Genomic DNA, 24,166 nt, shown 5'->3' with positions numbered 1-24,166 from the left:
CTCGGGAGGAGAGGAGAGTGTTCACATACCCTAAAAAAGATCTTGGGTGTTTCTGTGTAATTGTCCCATATTTATTTACCTAATTCAATTTCCCTGAGTCACACAATGTGACTTTTATTTACTGAACACATTTCATTTCCCTCAGGTCTACAAACTCTGGTGGCCACTGACTCACTTTTTAGTGGTACTTTACCATGGAAATAGAATCCAGTCTTTCTTTTATCTCATCTTCTCTTTCACACATTTCAACTTCACACAGACAGAGTAGGGTACATGCCAAATGAGTGACCTGTTCAATAGACCAGTGTCTGTCTGTGTATCTATCTATCTATCCATCCACCCATCCATCTATTCATCCATCATCTATGGATGTCTGTCCTATACATGACCTTGTGCTCTGTGCTAGAGATAGAGCAATAAACAACAGAAACACGGCCCTACTTTATGGAGAGGAGGAAGGCTGATATTAGATAAATGATTACAAACAAGAGGAGTGCTTGTATAGGGAAGCTTAAGGGATTTCAGGAATGTATGTGAGCTGCAGGATTGGAGGAGGGGAGATTATTATGGGTTCTGCCATGCCATCACAGAAGCCTTCAATGAAGGTATGTCTTAAACAGTGGGTAGAAGGACTGCAGCCATTGCAAAGGAAAGGAGGGATTATGTTACCCCTAAGCATGCCAGGCTATGGAAACTTTGGGAAGAAAAGCAGAGATCACAGTGTGCCAGCAGCTCAGGGAACTATGAATAGAGGATTTGACTGAAGTGGAGATTGTGTTTTCAGAGAAGGAGATGAAATTGTAGCATTGTCTATGTGCATTGTTCTTGTATGCTTGACCTTCACCATTCTGTCTTTATTTCCAATTAAACAGTTGAGGAAACTGAGACACAGAGGTCTCATGATTGCCCAAGGTCTCACATGCAGGAAATTATCAAGTTGGACCTTAACTCTGGGAGGCTAATTTCAGAGTCTACTTCCTTAAAACCACTGTGCTCTGTTACCATCTTACCAAGTGCCTTTTTGGTTATTCTCCATGTCATTAAGGGTCAACAAAATAAACTGTACTGGCCTTTCCAAAGACTCAGGCTTTTGCATGTTCATGCACATATAGCAATAACTTATGAGAGTGTTTCGGGATCTTCCTGTTATTGTCCAACAAAATATGGTTCCCATTGAATGTCTTTGCAGTGAATAAATGTTGTACATTTATGCTGTTAAAATATCATTTTCTAATACATTTTATATTTTGTATCTTTAGTATTTGATTCCACATAAAAAAGAGTTTTGCTACTAAAACATTTGGCCCTAAAATAGATAATTGGGACCCATTAACAGTATCGATATCTTAGTGGGCAAATGATTTGTTCGGTGTGGCTAAAAAAGATTGAATAAGCGGACAGTTGGATGATGTAGGGGGAGAGTTTAGGAGCAATGAGGAGGCAGCTCAAAGTGTCAGAATGGGCAAAAAGGGTCTGAGGAAAGCAGGTGGTGGAGATGAAGAAAATGATAGCTAAACCCATGGTTAGCTAAGTGCAAACGCAAATAATTTATTTGATCATTTAAAAGCCATTGTGACATTTGCAATGAATGTTCAAGTTTCCCTGAAGTATGACTATTTTCTAGAGCTTAGTAACCAGAATGTGTTCATTTTTAGTACTAATCAAATCTTATGCAATTGAAAACAAGCCATCCGATGGTTTTGGATTACTATGCAACCACTTGTAAAGGCCTTTCGCTTTCAAAATTCATGAACTCAGTAAAGCCAGGTCTGCTGTTGATGCCCAGATAAAAGAAGCAGTTGACCCAGGCACAGGGGAATTTGTGAAAGAAGCTAATGTCAGGTTCTAGTGATAAAATGCCACAGGGTAAGCAAGAAGACTTCTGCCTGCATTCTTTAAAACTATGCTTTTTTAAGTACAGCTTTGCTTACTCGTACAGCAATTTGGTTCACATGGGAATCAGCACATGACTTCAAGTTGAGTTTTCTTTGTGCAATCATTCCCTCCCGGGTTGGGAAATACAGCTTACGTCCTAGGAGCTCCTGTCTGGGGCCAGCCTTAATCAAAAGGAACTTGGAGAATATGTTGTTCTTGCAGCTCTGTATAATTAAGATAAGAATTGAAATTGCCAAGGTTTTCCAAAAGCCTCAAACTTAAGTTTCATGAGACCCTTTATGACTTATAAAACAATTTCAAATCAAGCCTATTAGATAGATTTTATAAATCCTTATTTTGTAGATAAGAACTCTGCTACAGTTTGGATTTGGAATGTTCTCTAAAGGACCCATGTGTTTAAGGCTTGGTCTCCAGGTTGGTGCTGTTGGGAGGTGATGGAACTATTAAGAGGGGGAGCCTACCGGGAGGTCTTTAGGTCTTTGGGCACTGTCCTTGAAGGGAACTGTGAGACACCATTTCCTCCTTTTTTTTTTCTTCCTTGCCATGAGGTGAGAGCTTTTACTCCCCCAAATGGTTCCACCATGATGTGCTGCTTTGTCATTAGCCCAAAGCAACAGGGCCAACCAATCATGGACTGAAATCTCTAAAACCATCAGCCAAAATAAACCTTTTATTTTTATAAGTTGATTATTTTAGGCATTTGTTCTAGTAATGGAAAACTGCCTAACCTAAACCCTGAGGCTTGGAGTGGGCAAGTGACATCCCATGCCACACAGTCAAGAAATGCTACCCCACGGGTACTTGAGCCCAGGTTTTCTGACTCCCAGCTGCACCCTCAAATGCAAAGATCCCTCAGCCTCTGGTTTCAGAAGCCGTGGCATGAAAAGCAGGCACTCACATCTGTGTGTTTTCCTCTGTGGAATGCACCCAATAAGATGCTAGTCATTTCCTGTGTCATCAGGAGTCAACACTTCTTGTGACAGATCACAGCACCTCTGAAAATATTTCTTTAATTAGCAGCATGACTGGCTTTGCAGCGTGTGGTGTGTTTCCCCAGGAAAGTCTTCTGGGTTCAGTCTGACCTTAGTCTGTGTCAGGAATTCTCCAGCCACAGCTGGCCTGGTGGAGATGCAAAACATGCACCCGCCCTGCAATCCTGTCCCAGATGAGAGGCTTCAGGGGATGCTAAACTCCCAGGCAGGCGGAGGCAGAAGAGAGTGAGACACTTGCTTTAGTTGTTGTGACCAAACTTTACTGATGTTTCTGCATGATGTTATTTCTGGCAGCATCTTGGTGAGTGACTCAAAGACTGGTTTTAACTTGGGAATGTCTGGGTCTTCACAGATAGCACTTGTCTTCTGTTGCCTCCTTCACTGAAATTCAGCAAATGTAATACTGTATTGGTCTAGCACTTTAGGGGATAGAAGGTGAGGTGTATTTCTCTTTTCACTTGAGGTGTCTGCAGGATGGGAGGAGGTAGAAGACATGATGTAAGAATGCCATTGCAAGGCAGAAGGGTCCCTTTGTGATCACAGAGGTACTGCATGAGGAGGGGGATTAAAGCTCATGGCTTCATACCTTTCTGGCCTCTACCCTCCCCTTATTCAATAGGCTATAACCACACTCTCTTCTCTTTATGCATCAGGTCACATTTGTTTCTGCCTTAGGACCCTTACATATGCTCTTCCCTTTGCCTTCTGTTTTGTTTTTCCTAGAACTTTGTTTGGCTCATTCTTTTCATTATTTGAATTTTAGCTTGGACATCATCCTTCCAGAGGACCTATTGGTTTGTTTATTTGTTTACTTACAATTTCTCTTGCCCAATAGAATGTAAGCTTTCCTTTTTTTTTTAAGCTTTCCTTACATTTGGAAGTCATGCACAAACTATGCCAAGAACAGAATGGTAGGCAGAACATATTGAGATTCAAAAGGAGGACATAGAGGAAAGAGAGTAAGACAAAGACTTGATCTTGGGTTTATCTGTTTAGGTGGAATGAGGAGCAAAAGAGACAGGAAATAGAACCAAGAAGGGTCAGAGAAGGAGGATCTGGCGCAGGGAGATGGAGCTCCAGGTGCTGGGCAGAAAGGTGACGAAGCCACACGAGGTGGGGAGATGGGAAAACGGCCCTGGGTGTGACCACTGCATGTCCATGGTGGTCTTCGAGGGAAGCAGGGCAGAGGCCACATCTGTGAGCACTGAAGGAGTATGTGCTGGACGTGGGGCTCCAGGAACAGCGTATTCCACTGAGGTCTCATAGGGAGGGAAGGCGGGGGTGTGCACTTGAGAGTGTAGCAGGCTTGAGAGAATGTTCAGGAGCTTTGGGAAGATCTGAGTTCAAGGCAGACTGAGATGGAAGGTGTGGGGAGAGTTCATCAAGAAAGCTCCTGAATGAGTAGAGAAGTGCTGCAGAGGACAGGGGAGGGATTCCTCCAGCCCAGAGCGTGGGAGGGGTCATCATGGTGATTAGAAGAGCATTAAGGATGCTCAGGTTTTAGGATCTAAAATTTTATGGGAAAGTGGCAGATGTGAGTATCTGTTCTTTGCTTTCCTGGGTTTTAGAGTTCTTAACACATTCTTTAAGAAATCCATCTTAAGAAGTGGCTTGTTTCAGAGCTAGGCAAATCTGGTTTAATTCAATATCTCCAAGATAAAGCAAGTGTGATTGTTTTGGGGTCGGCGGGTACTGGGGATTGAACTCAGGGGCACTCGACCACTGAGCCACATCCCAAGCCCTGTTTTGTATTTTATTTAGAGACAGGGTCTCACTGAGTAATTTAGTGCCTCACTTTTGCTCAGGCTGGCTTTGAACTCTCTATCCTCCTGCCTCAGCCTCCTGAGCCACTGGGATTACAGGTATGTGCCACCATACCCGGCAAGTGTGATGTCTTTACACTGTGAATTTCCCTCCCTTTTCTGTTTTCTGATTTTTCAAGTAAAATAGGCTTGTTGTACAAGAACAATGGATGGCACAGAAAAGTGAAAAGAAATTTTAAAACACTTGTAGCTCCACTACCCAGAAATAACTGCTGTTTCAGTGTAGCAACAAAGAGCATGAATTCTAGAAGCAGTTGCAGTGGTTTTAACGGGGCTCTGTCACTTCTTATGAAATGGTGCAGGTTATGTCACACAGTGCAAGGGATGGATCACAAGGCCTCGCATGTTAGGTAAGTGTTGCCGCTGAGCTAAATCCCCAGCCCCAGTCCTATAACTTTAAGGTGTGGTTGTCCTCAGCTGTAAGAAGAAAAGGTGACCGGGCTGTGGTGAGATGAGATTACACCTACAGCTTCGCCCTTGGGACGTGGGAAGTGCTGCAAGGTCCTTGCTTGCATGATGCCGTTTGCCTGGCAGGCTCTTCCATAGAGACTGGAATACTTCCTATGAGTGGTTTCGTGTCCTGCTTTGGTCCCCATCTACGGTTAACTTGTGGAAATTTTCTTGTAATGTTCCCTACATTGCTCTTCATTCTGAAAGCAGGGATGGTGTGGTTCACCCACGGAACCAACCGATAAAACTGCATCTTGGCATTACCCATGCCCTCTATATGTTTACCCCTTTGAAAGTTCAAGAACTCAGCACAATTCTAATCACACCAGAAGTTCATTTTAGAAAGACTACAGGGCAGCGGCCAGTCCTTATTTGTCCTTTACAAAAGCACTGCAGAAGCAATGTGAGTGGTCCAGCCCGGTGCTAGGACATCAGAGAAGAAACCACTAAGACTATGTGTGGTTTTCAGTTCTCTGCTCAGGCTTTCTGATTGTCTTTGGTTTGTGGGGGTTGTGTTTGTACTGAAATAAAAGGGGAATCCCTTTCTACTCAGCCTTTCCCGTTGTGCTCAGTGGCTCCAGCTAACCAAGTACTGGGGTGGGGAGTCAAGAGGAGAAGCCGGGCCACAGTGCCATCAGGTCCCCCAGACTCAGGTTCCTCAGTACCTGGTGATGGCCTTTCCCCCGTGCTGCTGTTGGCTGCCTTTGTGAGTTGTTGGGGTCATTGGCAGAACTCTGCCAAGGGGGCACCTGGACCTTATCAAAGATGCACAGCTCTGGGTCCAAAAGCCGGCCCCCAACACTTTCAGAGTGTCCATGCACAGACTGGGGCTTGACCCCAGCCTGACATCTTTGTTTCACCTTTAATTGGTGATGCTTTAGGTTGTAAGAGACTGGACATAATCAGCACATTGTCATTAAAAGCAATTTGAACTTTCTTGTAATAGAGGACATTGACTTCAATTCTTTTAGCCACAAACACAATTTTCTTTCTTAGACAGGACCCATTTTTCAAATGTCACAAGATCTTAACAATGCATACTTCATATTCAATTGTGTAAGGTAAAGTCGTTATCCAACCTGTTTTTAATAATCCTGCCCTTAAATGCCCAGGTGATGGGTGATCCGTCCTATTTCTTACCCAAGATACTGAAATATAAATGCAAAGGAAGGCTCTGGAGGCTGCTGAGGTTCCAGATGCAGCGGGGTGAAGAAGGCTTCTCTGGCTCGAGACAACTCTGTTCTGCAGAGGAGCTGATATGTTGGCCCACAGGCCTTTTGCATAGGAAAGGCTGCAGCTCCTTCCCTGATTCAAAGCACATTGTAATACCCGAGGTGGCGCCTGATGGCAGGCTTATTTGCCAACGCAGAGCCAGTGCCCTGCCGGGGTCTACTTTGTTTTGGAATTTCAAGCATATTACAGACCTTACAGAGAAACTGCGTTCCATATGTGGAGATACCCAGCCTTCCAGACCAACTAGGTGAGGGAGGAGGAGCTGGTTATCAGTCAGTGCTGGGAGCAGGACATTAGTGTCACACTTAAAGCAGCGTGCATGAACACTCCTGGGTTTTCTGGGCTCTCTCATTCTTGGTTCACAATATCCACATGATTTTTATTTTAACCACTTTCAAATTCATCTCTTACGTTGTTGCAAAGGGCCTTCTGGGGGAATGCTAGATTCCCAGGAGAGTTTAAATGATGCATAAAGGATTAATAAGGAAACAACGGCCAGTTACTAAACATCTTGTGCTGAGTGCTTTACATAGGCTGCCTCAACCTCAGAATAATCCTATATGGTATTAATTTTGACCCCATTTTACAGAAGGCATGTTGAGGCTCAGGACAACTGAACAGCTTGCTAAATTCATGCAGCAGGTAAATCGTGGATTTGGGATTAAGACACTTGGCTCGATTCCAGTGTCACCCAAGCCCATCTCCAGTAGGCCATGATGGAAAAATGAGAGTAAGTGTGGATGTATGGTTGTGTATTTCTCTCAGTGGCAAAGAAACTCATTAACTGACTAGGAGATTTAGCAGTAAGTTTTAAGATTCAAATGAATTGACTTGAATTTTTCGGCAGTATTATAATTTTGTATTGCAATTTTGTAGAACAGCAGGAGTTTGGATGTGCAAACAAAACACACAGGCTATTCCCAACCGTTGGCTTTCAGCGAATATCTAGGAGGGGCAGACAGCATAGATTTTGAGCATTTTGAAAACTGAGATTCACAATGAGTTCCACATTCAGTTCTGATCCTCTGTCCAGCCCCCGCACGGGGCACTTCCTCAAGGCCTGAGAACGGAGCCTCCGCTTGTGCAGAACATTCTTGTTAAGTCACTGGCTTAGATAGTTGTGAAAGGAGTCAGAAGTCCCTGCAATGACTGGGTAACCCAAAGAGTTGATTGAGAACAAGACCAGCCCTCTCTCCTGTGGATGGCTCTGATTTGGCACAGATGTGTGTGGGAAGGCGGTGTTTGACTTAAAGCCCAAAGAAGAACCAAACAGATACCTTTAATAGGCCACACTGCCTCTCTTTATGAATTCTACCCCTCCTTTTTGGTTAATTTTTTGGCATAAGCAGAGCCCAAGGAAAAAGCTCAAAGTGTAAATCGTGCTTTACTGGGGAAAGCTCAGGATCTCTAAGATTTAGAACCAGGAATGCTCGGTGTTATTTCTGCCTGAAGTATTAATTCATAGGGTCGAGCAAATTGCTAGTCTCTTTCTGCCTTCAGTTCCCTGTTGAATTCATTCCTTCTTGTGTCCTGGTATCTTTCTGGCCCCCAAGATTCTCCCTGTCTGTGTCTGCAAGCCACTTAGAAAGATGGTTGAGTATGGTAACTCTGAGCCCAGCAGTTTTTGCTTCCCTCTGCTTGCACAGTTTTGCCTATTTGGATCCCCTCCCTGCCCTTATAGCCTATATCAATGTAAAACAGTAATATTAACCACAGCAGTGGTAACTTCTATGGAATGCTTAATGTCTATCAGAAAGATGTTAAGAGCTTTCCATGCATTTGTTACTATCAAATATTGTGGTCTTATCCCCATTTTAAAATGGAGGAAACTGATGGGAAATTGCAAGATAATTATCACATTATTTAAAGATGCTAAACGTGAGATTCAGCCCAGAGGCATGACTACCACCCCACCCTGCCCTAATCAAGAAATCCTTGATGATTGATTAAAACGACAAAGAAATGAGGCAAGGATATTCAAAGTTAAGATGAACATGCAGTAGAAATGGTGGTGAGCAAGTTATGCTGAAGGAAAGGAGACGTGAGAAATAGATGTGCTATTTCCACGGAAATAACAATACAGTAGCAGATTGTACCTACTCATCCTCCGGAATGGGCCATTTACTTACAATTTTGAACACTGGCTCTCAAGTGAAAAAGATTATCTTTAAATCCTGGCTCTATCACTCATTAGCTGTGTGATCATGAGCCAGTGACTGAAAGCTCCTTGTGATAAATGGATAAAGAAATGTGGTATGTATACACAATGGTATATTACTCAGCTATAAAGAAGAATGACTTTATGACATTTTCTGATAAGTGAATTGATCTGGAGACTATCATGCTAAGTGAAATAAGCCAATCCAAAATAACCAAAGATGGAATGTTCTCTCTGATATGTGAATGCTAACACACAACAAGGTGTGGGGACGGAAGGGAAAGAATTGAAGCTCAGTGGATTAAACAAAGGGGAAATGAAGGGAAGGGAAGAGGTATAGAAATAGGAAAGACAGTGGAATTAATCTCACATAACTTTCCTATGTACATATATGAATACAGTGAAACAGTGAAACTCTACATCACGTACAGCCAAAAGAATGGGATCCTAATTAGAATAAGTATATTCCATGTTTGTATAAATATGTCAAAATAGATCCTAGTGTCATGTATAATTAAAAAGAACAAATAAAAATTTTAAAAAAGAATGTTGAAAGCTCCCTGTGACTCAGTTTCCTCTTGTGTAATATTGGACAAATATACACCTGTGCCACTGGTTGCCTTGAAGATGGAATAGATACATGTGAAGTATGTACATGTGGAGTGTTAAATAAGTGTTTCCTATTGTTATCAAGAACCTGTGCAATGGACCAAGGCAGTAGAAGTAGGCTTACAGGCAGAAGTTGGCTGGTTCTGTGGGCAGGAAAGAGCTGTTTTTATCCTTCAGTCCCATACACAACAAAGAAACTAAACACAGATAGCTGTAGAAGAAGACAGAGGAGGGCAACCCGATGATTGTATTTTAAGGATTGCCAAGGACACCAATATCCTCTCTCCAGAGCTCTCAGGATTGAGTTAAAGAGAGTCTTTGCTCCAATGGTGGTGGGTGCTAAGGTGAGCAAAAGAACACACCTCCTGGTGGAAGATGGTTAACACTGTGTGTGAATCAGCATTTCCCATAGTTACTGAACACAGTGATTAAGAGCCGGCTCAATATGGCCTCTGATGGTCACTTACTAGCTGTGTGCCTTAGGGTCTTATGACCAAACCTTTATTTTATGACCTGTGGCATGGGGCCATTAGTCAAAGTAGCTCCCTCATAAGATCAGTGGGAAAATTATTGTATGTCTATAAAGCACCCTAACATAACTAAATAAATACTGTTATTCTTTGTTTTGTTTGAACTCTGTGCAGTTTTAACCAGTGTGGACAAGTTATTTCATTGGATGGATGAGCTCTATCCTCAGTAGAAGAGATCACACTGGACTAAGTTCACCAGACTCCACAGCACTCTGTTATTCTATGAAGTGGCTTAAGTACAAGAATCTTACTGGACTGCATTGGAGGAATTCTCAGCAATGAGCACTCTCTGGTGAGAATCACTTCTCATAAGGATTCTCTCTTCTCCCAACAATGAGAACCAGAAAATGTCTATCCACATTTGAACACATATTTTTTTGATTTGATATCATTAGGTGATATGCTGAATATTCTTCAGACTTGCTTGAAACAGACATTTCAGACAATGGCTTGTATTACAACAGATGAGTTAATTGTTTCAAGGGTTTATCCTGCGCTTCGTGATCATGGAGGCCAACTAGATATAACATAGACATAGACTGAGGCCATGCCAACTTCCACCGTGCCCTTGATTCCCACCCCCGAGCACACAGCCAGAACTGGCAGTTCATGCCCTTCCACTGTCATTGCTGGAGCAGAGCCTGAAACATGGCGTCAACTGCAATTTGCCTCCCAGGGCTGAGTATCAACAAGCACTTCCCCTTTTTCAGAAAATGCTCAGGGTGTCCTGCACTCTTTATTTGGCTGAGAGAGAGTGCAAACTGTAGGTTACTTGGCCCAGTCTGTAAATAACAGTACATTCATGGAAAAGTCACTGCAGCTGCCCCAGAACAGGCAAATCGAAAACAAAACTCTGGCCCGGGGAAGCACAAACAGAGCTGCGTGGTGTGGGAGAGGCAGCCCCCACATTTGGATCCAGGCAGAAATGGGGAGAGAACAGAGGGCTCTTTGGACTTCTAGGAACGTTGGTGACCTTCATTTCGCCGGTGACCTTCATTTCCCCCTAGAGTCCCCAGCAGGCCTCTACTACTGTAGGTACCAAAATCGCCTGCCTAGACTCTTTGGTTGAGCCTATTTTCTGGCATAATTGTAGGTCAAAAAATATATTTGAATGTCCCCTGAAAACTTCAAAGTGGCTCACCATAGCTATGATAATGATAGCAATCAGCCTATACTTATTTTGGAGATTGAAGTTTGTTTGGTTTGGTAGTTAAGAATTATTTATATCCCCACTCACCATTTCTCAGTCATAAGAATGGATCAGGTTCTTTTAATTTGCTTTTACTTTGTAGCAAATGAGTAAATTGATAATTATGACTTACAATCAATAAGTGTGTTTTGCTTATCAGTCTTGGTCTGAGCACTTGACATACAACATGGCATTCAATTCTAAGGGTACCACCCTGTAGTAAATAGTGTCGCTGTTTCCATTTTACAGATGAGAGGATCTAGGCTTCAAAGGATGAGTGATGTGTCCTTAGACTCACCTTCTGGAGTTGGGACTTATTTTAGTCAGCCCTGATCCCTAGTTTTGCTTTTCTTGATTCAATTACCTGTAGTCAACCATGATCCCAAACTATAAAGTGGAAAATTCCAGAAATAAGAAATTCATAAGTTTTAAAATGTGCACTGTTCTGAGTAGTGTTATGAAATCTTTCACCATCTCACTCCCTCCCTCTTGGACCTTAATCACCTTTTTCCCAGCCTATCTGTGCTGTATACACTACTGTCCTGGTATTACAGTGCTTGTGTTTAAGTAACCTTTATTTTGTTTAATAATGAACCTAAAGTGCAAGAGGAGTGGTGCTAACAATTTGGATATGCCAAGGAGAAGTCATAAAATGGTTCCTTTAATTGAGAAGGCGAAAGTATTACCTTTTAAGAGAGACATCACCTTCACATAACTTTTATTACAGTATATTGTCATAATTGCTCTATTTTATTGTTATTGTTTTAAATCTTGTACTGTGTCTAATTTATAAATTAAAAACCATCCGAGGTTTGCGTAGGTAGGAAAAATCATGAAGTTTTCAGAACTCTCGGATGTCCCAGGCATCCACTAGGGGTCTTAGAATATATCTCCTGTGGATAAAAAGGAATTACTGTATGTCTGATTCACTGACTCTGGGGCACATGCCCTTAACCTCAGGCAAAGTTGACTCCCTGGGATAAGTTAACCAGCTGACCACCCACTTGTATCTGGAGGTTGGATGTGGTCATGTGACTTGAGTTCTGGCCAATGAGATATGAGCCCCACTTCTAGGACTGACCCATAGAAGTCTCTCACTGACACTCTTCCATTCTCTGCTTTCCTTTGCCAGCTAAATGAAGCGACACTGAGACCCTGGAGGAGGACAGAGTCACAATATGACACTGAACGAACCTATGGAAGTTTCAACCAGAGTATGTTTATGTTTGTTAGTATGAGAAATAAATTTCTATCTCACTAACTACTGAGAGTTCCTAGTTATCTGCTGCAGAGTCTAAAGTTACTTTAACGGATGTATCATATGATAAAAATTGATTGATTGTGCACAGTAAATGTCACTGTTAGTGGACTCTTATACCAGAATTGCCACTTAGTTTTAACTTGTATGTTTTTTTTTTTCCTCAATCTGCAGGGGATGTGGCCATACTGGGATATTTTCCTCTAACTTACAAAGATAATAAAGAGAGCCCATATCCTGTTTCCATCTTTCAAAGGGAATTAGCATGACATGAAAATAATCAGATTGCACAATAATCATTCATTGGAAACCCATCTGGTGTGGTGATGAGCTCATACCCTTGAGAACGAAGAAAATTTCCATCTGAGGCTGGATGGTGTGGCTTCCAAAACAGGACAGCTGGCTTTCAAAAGGTCCAGTGGTGGGGGAGGGGAACACCGCTTAGTGGAGTGTCCAGTGGTCAAGTAGCACGGTCAAAGTTACTCTACAAATAATTTAAAACTATTATTACACGTGTTAAATAAGGACACGTGACTGTTAGGCCTAAGAAGTTCAGTGCTCTCTTCCCATAGGCACAGCAACTCTGGGTTGGTACATAGTGTTATTCTCACCCATCTTTGTCTCACCTGCTCCTCCTGGTGAATGGCCACTTGTCTTTAAGATCTCTGCTCAAACTTGATGCCCCCAGGAAGTCTTCTCTGACATATCCAAGAAGGGAAGCTTTCCCTGTTATTTCCTCTTAGGCCATCAGGCACCTTGTCCCCCAAGCTTTGACGTCCCATTTTGTCATTACTTGAGTTTAAAAATTCTTGTATGAATACTGTTGAGTGATTAGTGATTCGGATCTCTACTGAATGCAACCTTTATAAGAATATGCACTTTTGTTTTGTGCACTACCCCATCTCCAGACACCGAGCATGCTGACTGGCACGTTGCAGGTGTTCATTAATGATTTGTCAGATGAATAAACAAAAACACAGGAACAAATGAATGAATGAATGAACAAATCTTCATTTCATTAATAGAGAACTTGAGGCAGAAGAAGTGGAATATGCCATACCTGGATTCAATGCAAAAGCTTTAGAACTTAGGATGCTTGACTTGGCTGCTAGCCATCTTCTCCCAAATGGCTTTATGAAACCAACTACTCCAAATAAACCATCACTTCTGTAGCTGATGAAGGCCGAGAACCAATGACTACATTGTAGCTGCTGAGATGCTTTCCCAGCCTCTAAAATTTCTGAGCCTTGAAAATACTCTATAAATTACCAAAGACATGCATGTATAGTTTTCTTGAAGTTAGAACACGTGAACACTTGTCTCTCAAATGATGAAATTTTGAAAAGACACTCACTTATGAAGAATGGAACATTTTGAGGCTGTAAATAAACTCTCCATCCAATTAAATAATCATTTTTTTCAAGGCCATGGTAGAACAATTAGATTCCCTGCCATCTTCATTAGCTCCACTCAAGAGATCCCAACCAAACATACAGTTTAAATAAAAAACTGGCTATGCCCCTTCCTATGGGATTACTCTTCCTGAGTTCCACCAAAGCAGAACTTGGAGAAGCCTTGACTGTTCAAGGGCGATTGGATGTTAATCAAGAGCTAAAAGTTGATTTCTGCATTTCTTTGGCAATGGATTAGCCAACATTGGGTGGGACAAACCCAAACTGTGCAGTGGCCAATGCAGTAACTAGAGGCTAATACTAAATCTCCAAATGAAGTATTATTTTCTCATTGGGGCAGAGAAAGTGCCTTCCAGGAGGATGAAAGCATCCCCTTATCAGATTAAAAAAATACTTAATGAACAAAGTAAAAACTGAGCTAGTTCCTATATCAAGGAAGAATTAAAAAATCCAAGAATAAGAGTTTTTGCCTTTGTTCTTACTGCCAAGTGATTCCATGTCAATATAAGAAAACACTGCTGCAGAAGACAGGGTACGTGAGATTCAAGCACACTGGTGCAGATACAACACATCATCCTTTACTGACAGGCACTTAATGAGTGGCTGCTAAAACACTAAAACAAACAAATGCTGGCTTGGCAAAGAAATCCCACACATGAGCTAATTGTTCCCCTCTAAGCAAGCCTTTTTGTCCTTTAAGCACAGCACGTGCGGCAGATCATCAGAGAAGACCCCAGGCCCAAGCCATGTGCAGGCATTAAATATTACAAAGGATATCACCCTTTGAAAACATACATTGCCATAACAAAATGATGAAAGGGGAACAGCAAAAATAGCAAATTGAGAATCAAAGCTCCACTTTCCACATGTGGAAACATTTTCTTGAATCATAGCCTACTCCATCAGTCCTGATCGGTTGCTTTCATTATTTTGGAAGATACGTAGGAAGCATTGAAAACCCAGGCTCATTTTAGAGGAATCGCTGGTCCTTGGGAGGGCTGACCACTGACAGCAACAGAACTCATCATGCAGGCAGTTGATAAGGTCACATTTGCAAACCGACTCTTTTTTCTAGAGCTCTCAGTTTTGGAAGTGCGCCTTCTACTCGGGAGGAAACACATTCTGTGACTACAAACCCCAATCCAGGTTGATAAGGTGATCTCACATGTTTGTTTTTCTTGCGTTGTAGGAATGTGGTGTCTGTAGGTCACTGCAGGCCTAGTGCTGTGAGGGCCGGTGTAGAGCACTGGCTAAAAACTCTATATAGATTAAAAGGGAGAAAAAATGTGGCGGGGGGCTCTCTCAAATTCCTAAGGCTTGAGTGGTCACTGTAGCCACTGGTCCATATTTCCTTCTAGAAGAAGCATTTCTTACAACCTTGGAACACCCATGTGTATCCAAATAATATTTCTTAGAAGAAGACGGGATGTGCCCTGTGACCTCCAATACAGCCTACCTCCTAAAGCCAGGAGGAGAAGAGGACCAGGCACGTTGACTGGTGTGTTTGACGGGCGATAGAAAATAAAAACCAGAAACATAGTTTACAACTCCTATGAAGAGAGTAGTTGAGAGAGAGAGAGAGAGAGAGAGACAGAGAGAGAGAGACAGAGAGAGAGAGAAAATCAAACTAATGGCATCCAACTTAAAAAAAAAAATCTAAAACAGGCTTGCATATGCCATACACATGCTGCCTACATCTCTGAGGCCAGAAGCAAATTACAGTGTGCCAAAATTCAGACTGTTCATCTTATTTATATTATTTTTATTATAGTTTTGCACTGTACAGCCAGGAGTGAGGTGGGTTTGAGAGACTGGCAGAGGGTACAGAGGAAGATTCATCTGAAAGCTTAAACTTCAGGGATTCTCATTTGAGGCATCTCTGTTATCTCTGGGCTGATTCCTAGCAATGTTTTTGTATAGCCGTTTTTGCAAAAGTGTCATTAGTTATGACTAATTAATTTCCTTTTCCACTTTGACTTCCCCTGTGTTAAACATCCCTGCTTGATCTAGGAGCATTGGAATGTCCATGGGCATTTTGAGTGAGGACACATTTCTTTTGTGATAAGAGGGAAATATGTACGAGGTTCACAGTCATTCCATCAAGTTCAAGTTCCTATGAACCGCATCAGTGTAGGCACAGCTTCTATAGCAGCCCTTGGCCCCAGGTACTGACTCACCCTGTGCTGCCCGTGGACGGCTGCAGACCTTAGCCACCAGAGAACTGCATCTTACAGCACTTGGATGGGGCTATGTGGCCGGAGCAGAAGGGAAAGAAGAGTGAAGCACTGAGATCCAAAAGCCAGTCCATGGGGAATTCTTCAATCATTAGATTGGTAAAGTTTTAAAGAGAGCTTAGTTCTCATAAGCCCTAGCCAAAGGTAACAGTTTTTTCCTGCCAGGAGTATATATAACAGATTGCACACCCATTTATAAAAGTGACATATAATTTCTTCTTTGTTGAAGAAAATAGAGAATAATTGGATTTTCCCATAATTTCTATGTCTAGAGGGCATAAGCCTCTAGTTTGACGCTAAACAGAAAGTATGGCTTGCAGTCGATCATAGATAAAAGAAATTTAAGAAGAGTCTTACCCAATTCTTCAACATTTCTGAAATCAGCACATTTCCAGGGAAAAATTGTGAATCTGAGTCACCCTTCTAAACTCTTGGTACCAAAAGGACAAATTTCGATCCTTCTTGGGAGAAGAAGACTGACTTATCTTTCTACTCCTTCTAAGGGATATAATGCAAAGTCACAGTCTCATGAAGAAGAGATCAAAGGGCAGGCAGCAAAAAGACACAGGGATAAGAAGACAATAGGGATGATGAGCCGCTTAATTAAGAAATCTGCATTTTTCTTCTGGATTTTGTGATGCTTCTAACCTTTGCAGCTTTCTTCCATTTGAAACTTGTGATTTTCCTTTCCCGTCTGTTTGTACAATTTTAAATGATTTTTCTTTTAAAGCTCCCTGATTATGGATGTTTCAGGACCTACAAATAACCCTTGCTTGGGAGAGTAATGAGATAAAGAAGGAGTGTGGTAAAGACACTTTAGAAAACCACCCCTGGCATGGAAATGGAAGGAGACCTGATGGTTATACAAAATTACATACAAGAGGAAGTGAGGGGAAAGGGGAAAAAAAAAAACAAGGGGGAGAAATGAATTACAGTAGATGGGGTAGAGAGAGAAGATGGGAGGGGAGGGGATGGGGGATAGCAGAGGACAGGAAAGGCAGCAGAATACAACAGACACTAGTATAGCAATATGTAAAAGAGTGGATGTGTAACCGATGTGATGCTGCAATCTGTATCCGGGGTAAAAATGGGAGTTCATAACCCACTTGAATCAAAGTGTGAAATATGATTTGTCAAGAACTATGTAATGTTTTGAACAACCAACAATAAAAATTAAAGAAAAAAAAAAAAAAGAAAACCACCCGTGGTTTTCTGTGGAGATGCTGCCCATCTGAGCTGCTGCGTGTCCCAGCCACTGTTTGGGAAGCAAAATGGACACTGGGATGTGAAGGAAGGACCCCTGGAGCTGAAGCCAAGTCTGCTGTAAAAAAGGGCACTGCTCTGCCCAAGGATAAACCTGACCCTCTTCTTCTTTCTGCGGTGGCCACAGGTGACCACATTCATTCTTGTGGTAATAAAGGTAGCTAACATTTACTGAATACTTTGCCCCCCTGCCAACCTTGAGCATAAACTAAGTGATTGGAGTTAGTCCTCAGGATCGTCCTCTTCAGACATTGCTTATGACCCTCATTTTTAGGTGCTATCTAATACTCTGTCCTCTAACAGATACTTCACAGCTGATGATGGGTTTACATCCTGATCAACCCATCATTGGTTGAGAATAGTAAGGCAAACTTGGGTTAATTCACGTAACCTACGGAACATCATAGTTTAGCAACACAGCACACTGTAGAGTGCTGGTGCTTTACCCAGGTGATCTCATGACTGACGGATCTGCAGCTTGCTGCCCAAAAGCAGACAAGACAAGAAAGACTCATATTGCATATTGCCAGTGTGGGGAAATATCAAAATTTAAAGTACAGTTTCTACTGGATGTGTACAGATCCACTGTTAAGCCAAACAACTGTTAAGTGGAACAAGTTGAGGACCATCTGTATTAGTGATTCCCACAAATGATATTAGGAATCGCTTGTTAGTGATTGCCAACCTCTACCTCCAGATGTGTTTATTCTTTAAGTCTAAGGTGGGGCTCCTGACATTATGTATATATTTTTAAAGTGTCCCCATCCCCAGTGATTCTGATGCTGTTTGTTTGTTTGTTTGGTACTGGGGATTGAACTCAGGGGCACTGGACGACTGAGCCACATCCCCAGCCTTATTTTGTATTTTATTTAGAGACAGGGTCTCACTGAGTTGCTTAGTCCCTTGCTTTTGCTAAGGCTGGCTTTGAACTCTCAATCCTCCTGCCTCAGCCTCCCCAGCTGCTGGGCTTAGCGGCATGCAGCACAGTGCCTGGTCCTCTGTTTGGGCTTTTGTAAGCATTTACTTATTCGCAAATGTGAGATGAGGCTCCTTCAGCCCTGGATATTCAGCTGGAGTGTGTACATGAAAACCACTGAAAAGCTTTTAAAACATCCCAGCTCTCAGGCCCCAGATCAATTAAATCAGAATCTCTGGAAGTCAGGTCTGGCTGGAGCAGGGTGTTTGTTAGAGCTCCCCAGATGAATCTAAAATTCATCCAGGAATTGACAACCATCACTTTAGCCAATGAACAGACTGTGAACCACAAAAACATTGCTTAAGCAAAATACATCAAAAAAGGCCATCAATCACTGTATCTCTAATAAATAAATGCACTGTTGCTAAATTTTTCCCAAGATAAATAACAGTGAGAATGCAGTCTATTAAACAACAGTAGCATTTCACATCTGTAGATTCTTCTGTCTTTGCTACATACTTTTTTCATACATCCCCTTATTTAATTATTACAACACTATGAAGCTATATCCTCATTCAGTAATGGAGAAAGTGAAGACCAGGAGACTTAGACTTTTTGTCTAATTTTTCCTTGAGCAAATTATTCTCTGCTTTTCTCTCAAAGCCTCTATATGTTGAAATGCAATTATTTGTGTACTTGACTCTTTCCCATGAGACCATGAGCAATTGAAAATGGGTTAATATGTTATTTTGAATATCCCTTTAATCCAGCCGTGCTGGGCAGTAGACAGCAGGGCTGGGAGCAGGTAGACGCTGCCCGGGACTTGGGAAGTCCTGTCTGGATTGCATTCAGACCACCCCTGGTCAGTACAGCTGCATTCTGCTTTTGGCTTCCCTACCACTCCCCGGCCCCCTCAACTTGGCTCTGAAGACTGCTAACCCAGCAGCCCTGTAGTTAACCTGGCCTCTGTGGCTGGGGAACTAGTTTAGACCTGCCACCTTGGCTTTCCTCTTAGCAACTGCTTTCCAGATCCCCCATGGGAATTACCTCCCAGCTGCAAACAGGGCTGTGTGGGTGAGAGGCACTTGCTGCCCTCGGGCCAAGCAGCCCAGGTTGGCCAGAGTCTGACCATGGACAAGTCTGAGGACTGATCAGGCATATCAGTGGCTCAATGGAATTGTGGTTGGGTGGGAATAAAAATTTTTCCAGGCCTGGTTGCTAATAATTCACTGTTCTTTTCAGTACACTTTAAGATGTAAATAAAAATCGTAAGAAAGCCCCCTGCTTACTTGATTTTGAAGCTAAGTTTTTATGTAACTTGATGAGACAAGAGGGAAGACAAATCTGGAGATGAAAAGAAAGTGGGAGGTGGAGGCAAGGAGCCAGGCCCTCAACACTCCTATAACCACAGAAATGACTGGAAAAGATGGAATGATCTTGACTCAGTAATTACCCTAAATACCATACTGGGGGACATTTGACTCTGAACTAAGGTTTCAGAAAAGCTTCAAATGGACACACCAATCTTATTCTTTCTTGAACCTCCCAGCTAGGGAGGTTGTTTTCCAAAATTCTTTCAGATTTACAACTTGTCGTTGGAATTATTTTACGTAAAATTTTCAAATGGTTGTCAAACTTGGGAAGATTTCCCTCAAGCTTCTTTTATATATGATCTATTGGAAACACAGTTGCTGTGGTATATACTCTTCAAGCATAGGAATTCTGGAGAAATTTCATCTCCAGAAACCCTGTCTGCCCATGGGAAAATTAAGCCCAAGGCAGGGATATGCAAGTGTCTGGTCCCCTTGGGCAAGGCTTCCAAGAAGCTGTCCCTTCAAAGCAAGGCCAGAAATTCCATGAGTGGGGGAGGGGAGTGGAGGGAGGGACAGCCACAAGGGTCCAGAGTTGTTTAGACATTACACACAATTTCTTAAGGGATTATGCACCACCAAGCAAACCTAAAAATACAAAGGCCAGCTGTGCCTGCCTGCTTGCAAACAGTGAGGTGAGCCAGCAAGCAAGAAGAGACTGTCAAGCCACTCAAGCAAACCTTATTACCAAAAAACCCATCTGCCAAGCCAGAGTGACACTGAGCGACACCTTCTTTCAGAGCCAGGCAAGGGGAAGTGCTCCTACTTTCTACTCTGCCTCCTTCCCTTCCTTCTGCCCAACCAGGCTGGCCCCTCTCACAATGGGCTGGGGCTGTCAAGACTGACATCTTCATGACAAGCAGGGATATAGCCTAATGCCACTAATCTAGACTGAAGGTAGGAGAAGGCAGATGCTGTTGTCTCCCCTTTTTGAAGTATTCTGCATCCCTAGCCAGCTGACTCAGAAGTGCTACCCTCTTGCAGAAAATGCCCTCCCCAGGCTGAGGTATAGCTTAAGTAGAACATTTGCTTTGTATGCATGAAGTCTTGGGTTTGATCTACAGCACTGAAAAACAAAAAAAACAAAAAAAACCCCAGAAAACGTTCTTTTTCTCAGATTTAGCTGTAGGCTCTGTACAAGTGTCAGAGGTCCCTGTGTAAAACCACCAAAGGGAGAGGGAGGTGAAGAAAAGAGACCATATTGCTGCTTGGTGCTCTTGCTCCTGTCCCCCATAACCACACTCCCTTTACCAGCTGGTCACCCCTGCCCTTCCAAATGGCCCACAGACATTGAGTAAGCATCATCTATTGTGAGGGAAATTCGAACTAATGACAGAGCAGCCTTTGTCTTTGCAGCCAGAAGAACTGCAGTTTTAATCACAGGGCTCTGTCATTTACTTGCTGGGTGACTTTGCACAACCCACATCCTTCTCCAAGTTTCAACAACCTTATCTGTTAAATGGAGACATGCACACCTCCTTCAGAGGGTGGCCTTGAAAACGCTCATGGCACACCTCACAGGGCGCCTGGCACCTCGAGAAAGATGCACGATTAATGTTAACCGGTTCCCTATTGATTGTAACATGCTCCGGAGTCCTAAGCACAAGTGACAATAGATCACTCCCCTCCCCCTTATTCCCCATCACTGCCTCACACTGCAAAAAAAAAGTAAGAGGAAATTGGCCCCACCTGGTAGACGGCCCTGGAGATGCACCATGGCTTCAACATCAGCAGTAGGACCCGAAAGTGTCCCCCTCGACAAGTCCTCAGTGCCTGGCAAGTGAGGTCCCAGCTGCATGGCATGTCCTCAGAGTCAGGCAGCCCTGCCGCCATGCCAGCTCCTGGGCCTCCTGCCTTTGCCCCTCCGCTCTCGGGCCCCACATACAGGGCTGTGTTCTTTCAGAAACACAGATTCCAATGCCACTAAGATTTAATCAGGCAAGGAAAAAATTCAGTCCAAATAACCCTGCTTCCTCTTGCTCTCCTCTCCCCCTACCTACCCTCACCACGCCCCTCACTAATCTTCAGAGACTGTTTTCCCTCAAGGATTAGCAGAAGGCTCCTAAATCAAAATGTTTTCTCCTTGTCTCTGGGGACTCACCAGGCACCAGGAAAAAATAAACCCCAGTGTGCAGATAGTCACACATCCCTGCCTCTTGGTGGACTGCCCCGTAGACTGGCTCTTTTGGCAGGTCAAAACAGAACTTAGTGAACAGCGCAAATCCAGAGGCATTCCAGGGTGAGAAAGTGAAGCGAAGACTTGCAGCCTCCCCTGCCAACATTCCCAAGACATTCCATCTATTTTTCTTAACTCTTTAAAACTTGTAGAACCCAAGAGTGCCTGCAGGGTGAAACAAAAAAGTCCAATTTTATGTCCACACTGGAGAGATTGCTATTTCTGTGGGCAACTTATAAAAAAACCTGGACGTTTTCTTTGGAAGTATCCCAGATTTAAGTTAGGATCAACAGAACTGCCGGGAAGCTTATCTGATACAGATAATATCCACATTCATGATTTTGGAGGAAAATGGATAAAGGAGGTCAAGGCAACCTATTCCGTTTTTCTCTCCAGAGTTTATAGAAAATCTCTGGCTATTTTATGGATAAATGACATGTGGAACTTAACCCCAAACAGAGATATGCAGTTAGATGTGTCACAACTGCTTGTCATTTCACTCAAGTCCCTTTGATTGTTGATTATTTTTTAACCATGTTTCAAAAGGACATATGCATATTAATTCAACGTATTTTTATATTAAGAGATGAGATCCCAAAGCTGGAAGGGGATGTAAAGGATAAAGAAGGATACAGTCACAACACACAGCAGGATTCCTACAATTAAGAGAAGGAGCAAGTTTAATCTGGTTTTTGTTTTCTTTCTTTTTTCTTTAAGATAGGGTCTTGCTACAGAGCTCCCTAAAGGTTCTGGGACTGGCCTCAAACTTGTGATTCTCCTCCCTCAGCCTCCTGACTCATTGGGATTAAAGGCATGTGCCACCATGCCTGGCTAAATTTGATCTTAACATCATTTTGGTTGCATAGTTCAGAAAACCATGGCTACTATCAGCTCATATTTCTCTTCTGAATATTTATTTATTTATTAACTTATTTATTTATCTTTGCTTCAACTCTATCCTTTAATCTCACCAGAGCATAACCTACTAGCCTACTGGAGTATCCTGGAGTCAGACACACCTGAGCTTGAACTTGGCCCTACCAATTCTTGCTTGACCTTACAGAAGTTGATTAACTTCTTTGGTAATCTTTGGAATGGAAAATAATAATGGAAATGGAAATAATATCTACCTCATTGGGTTGTAGCAAAGATTGAATGAGGTGATATATTTAAAATGAATAATCTGGTGTATGATATTTTTTAAGCACTCATTATGATCTGCTAATTCAAGGATTTACCCATCACTGATAAAGCTCTTGAGATAATTTCAAAATTTGTTTTTCTCTAAATCATCTTCTCTTAGTCCCCTTTCTTCTTTTTGCAAAGATCTATGCATTCATTTAGTTTAAACTTTTTTTGCTGTTGAGTTTTATCATTTTTCCATGAATGATTCTCAGTAAACACTATACATGATTTTATTCCTGTATATAATTGATTTATCTCTATATTCCTGGAATAAAAGTGCAGGTGTTGGGAGGGGGACAGGACAAAAAAAATCTTGCCTTTCTACAAATACCTCATCAACAGGGTCTGTTTTATTTAAAAGGGGAAGGAAAGAAGGAGAAAGAAAACTAAGAACAGTATGCAGAAAATAATGGTTCCATCATCATTAGCTAACTGACTTGGTATTTTCAAGAAAAAACCTAATGCAAGATATATGCTAGTCCTGCATATGCTCCCTAAAGCTCTCCATGCTTGGGAAATTTGGCTGTGAACCAGACTCTTATCCAAAGCATGTAATTATGAAACAGATAGGGAAGTTCTAAAGGCATTGTTTTATTCTATGATTAAATAATATGACTTTAAAAATTTTTTAAAAAGTTAAGTATATATTTAGCTTATGGTCTGGGAATTTAAGTATAAAGGTGCCATAATAAATTTTCTAAAACCCATGACTGAATGTAAACATATGAATTCCTGAGAACAGCTAGACACACTCATACTGTCCTGAAATTTTGCCAACGGTGGGGACCAGTGGATAGCCTCCATGGAGGCTTGCTCTGGGGTTTAGAATCTGAGCCTGGTGATGGACCTGAGGTCTGAGTCCACCTACATGTGGGGTGACAGATTGCTTGTGCCCAAGCACAGGTTGGGCATCCTACTGGATTTCACTGCCAGACTCTTCATCTGTCTCCCTGACTCTGACCTAGACTTTAGGTTACTGACTCAAACAATCACAAGGATATTCAAAGATTTGCAAATGTGATGCTACTACTGTATGATGTCCTGAGCTTTTAAAAAGAATTTAGAATCCTCAAAGCAATTAGATTTACACATTTGGGTGTCTCTGTGAGCATGTGTGTATGCATATGTGTTTGTGTGTGTGTGTGTGTGTGTGTGTGTGTACACACTTTGATCTTGCAGATGAGAAAAGCACAGTGCAGAGGTCCAGAGTGACCTGCCTGCCACAGTAATGTTGTGATGGAGCCAGACCATGACACCAGGGCTATTGACTGGATTTGTCTTCCTAACCCCCAACTTTTTTCATCACTTAATTTTTTTCTTGGAAAATAACAGAAAATAAGGGGTTTTCTAGGCAGTTTTCCATTTACATTGTAGATAAAAATAATTATGAAGTAAAGGAGCAGGACAGAGTGATCCCTGAAGGGTGAGGAGCACCTTAGACTAGAAAGGAAGAATTACACAGTCACTCCCCT

General features: G+C 42.3%; 1 protein-coding gene and 1 long non-coding RNA gene across 3 annotated transcripts in view; one reads left to right on the top strand and one right to left on the bottom strand.

The window, feature by feature from the left end:
* Frmd4a (FERM domain containing 4A) overlaps positions 1-24,166 on the bottom strand; it is a 288,498-nt gene that overhangs the window by 237,054 nt on the left and 27,278 nt on the right. The window contains exon 1 of one of the 2 annotated variants that reach the window (XM_027928637.2): positions 21,023-21,166. The exons of the other annotated variant lie outside the window; for it this stretch is intronic. Within the exon in view, the coding sequence (XP_027784438.1) occupies positions 21,023-21,166 (144 nt within the window). Of the gene's footprint in view, positions 1-21,022; positions 21,167-24,166 lie in introns of those variants that run through there. 2 annotated transcript variants of the gene reach the window in all.
* Positions 2,966-12,142, top strand: LOC114087186 (uncharacterized). The gene is made up of 3 exons (XR_003581754.3): positions 2,966-3,189; positions 9,806-9,983; positions 12,013-12,142. It is a non-coding gene; the product is annotated as an uncharacterized lncRNA (long non-coding RNA).

The sequence above is a fragment of the Marmota flaviventris genome, chromosome 12, assembly GCF_047511675.1.
Source record: "Marmota flaviventris isolate mMarFla1 chromosome 12, mMarFla1.hap1, whole genome shotgun sequence".
Lineage (NCBI taxonomy): Eukaryota > Metazoa > Chordata > Mammalia > Rodentia > Sciuridae > Marmota > Marmota flaviventris.
Note: the sequence above shows the minus strand (reverse complement) of the source record. Positions and strands in the feature narration are given on the sequence as shown.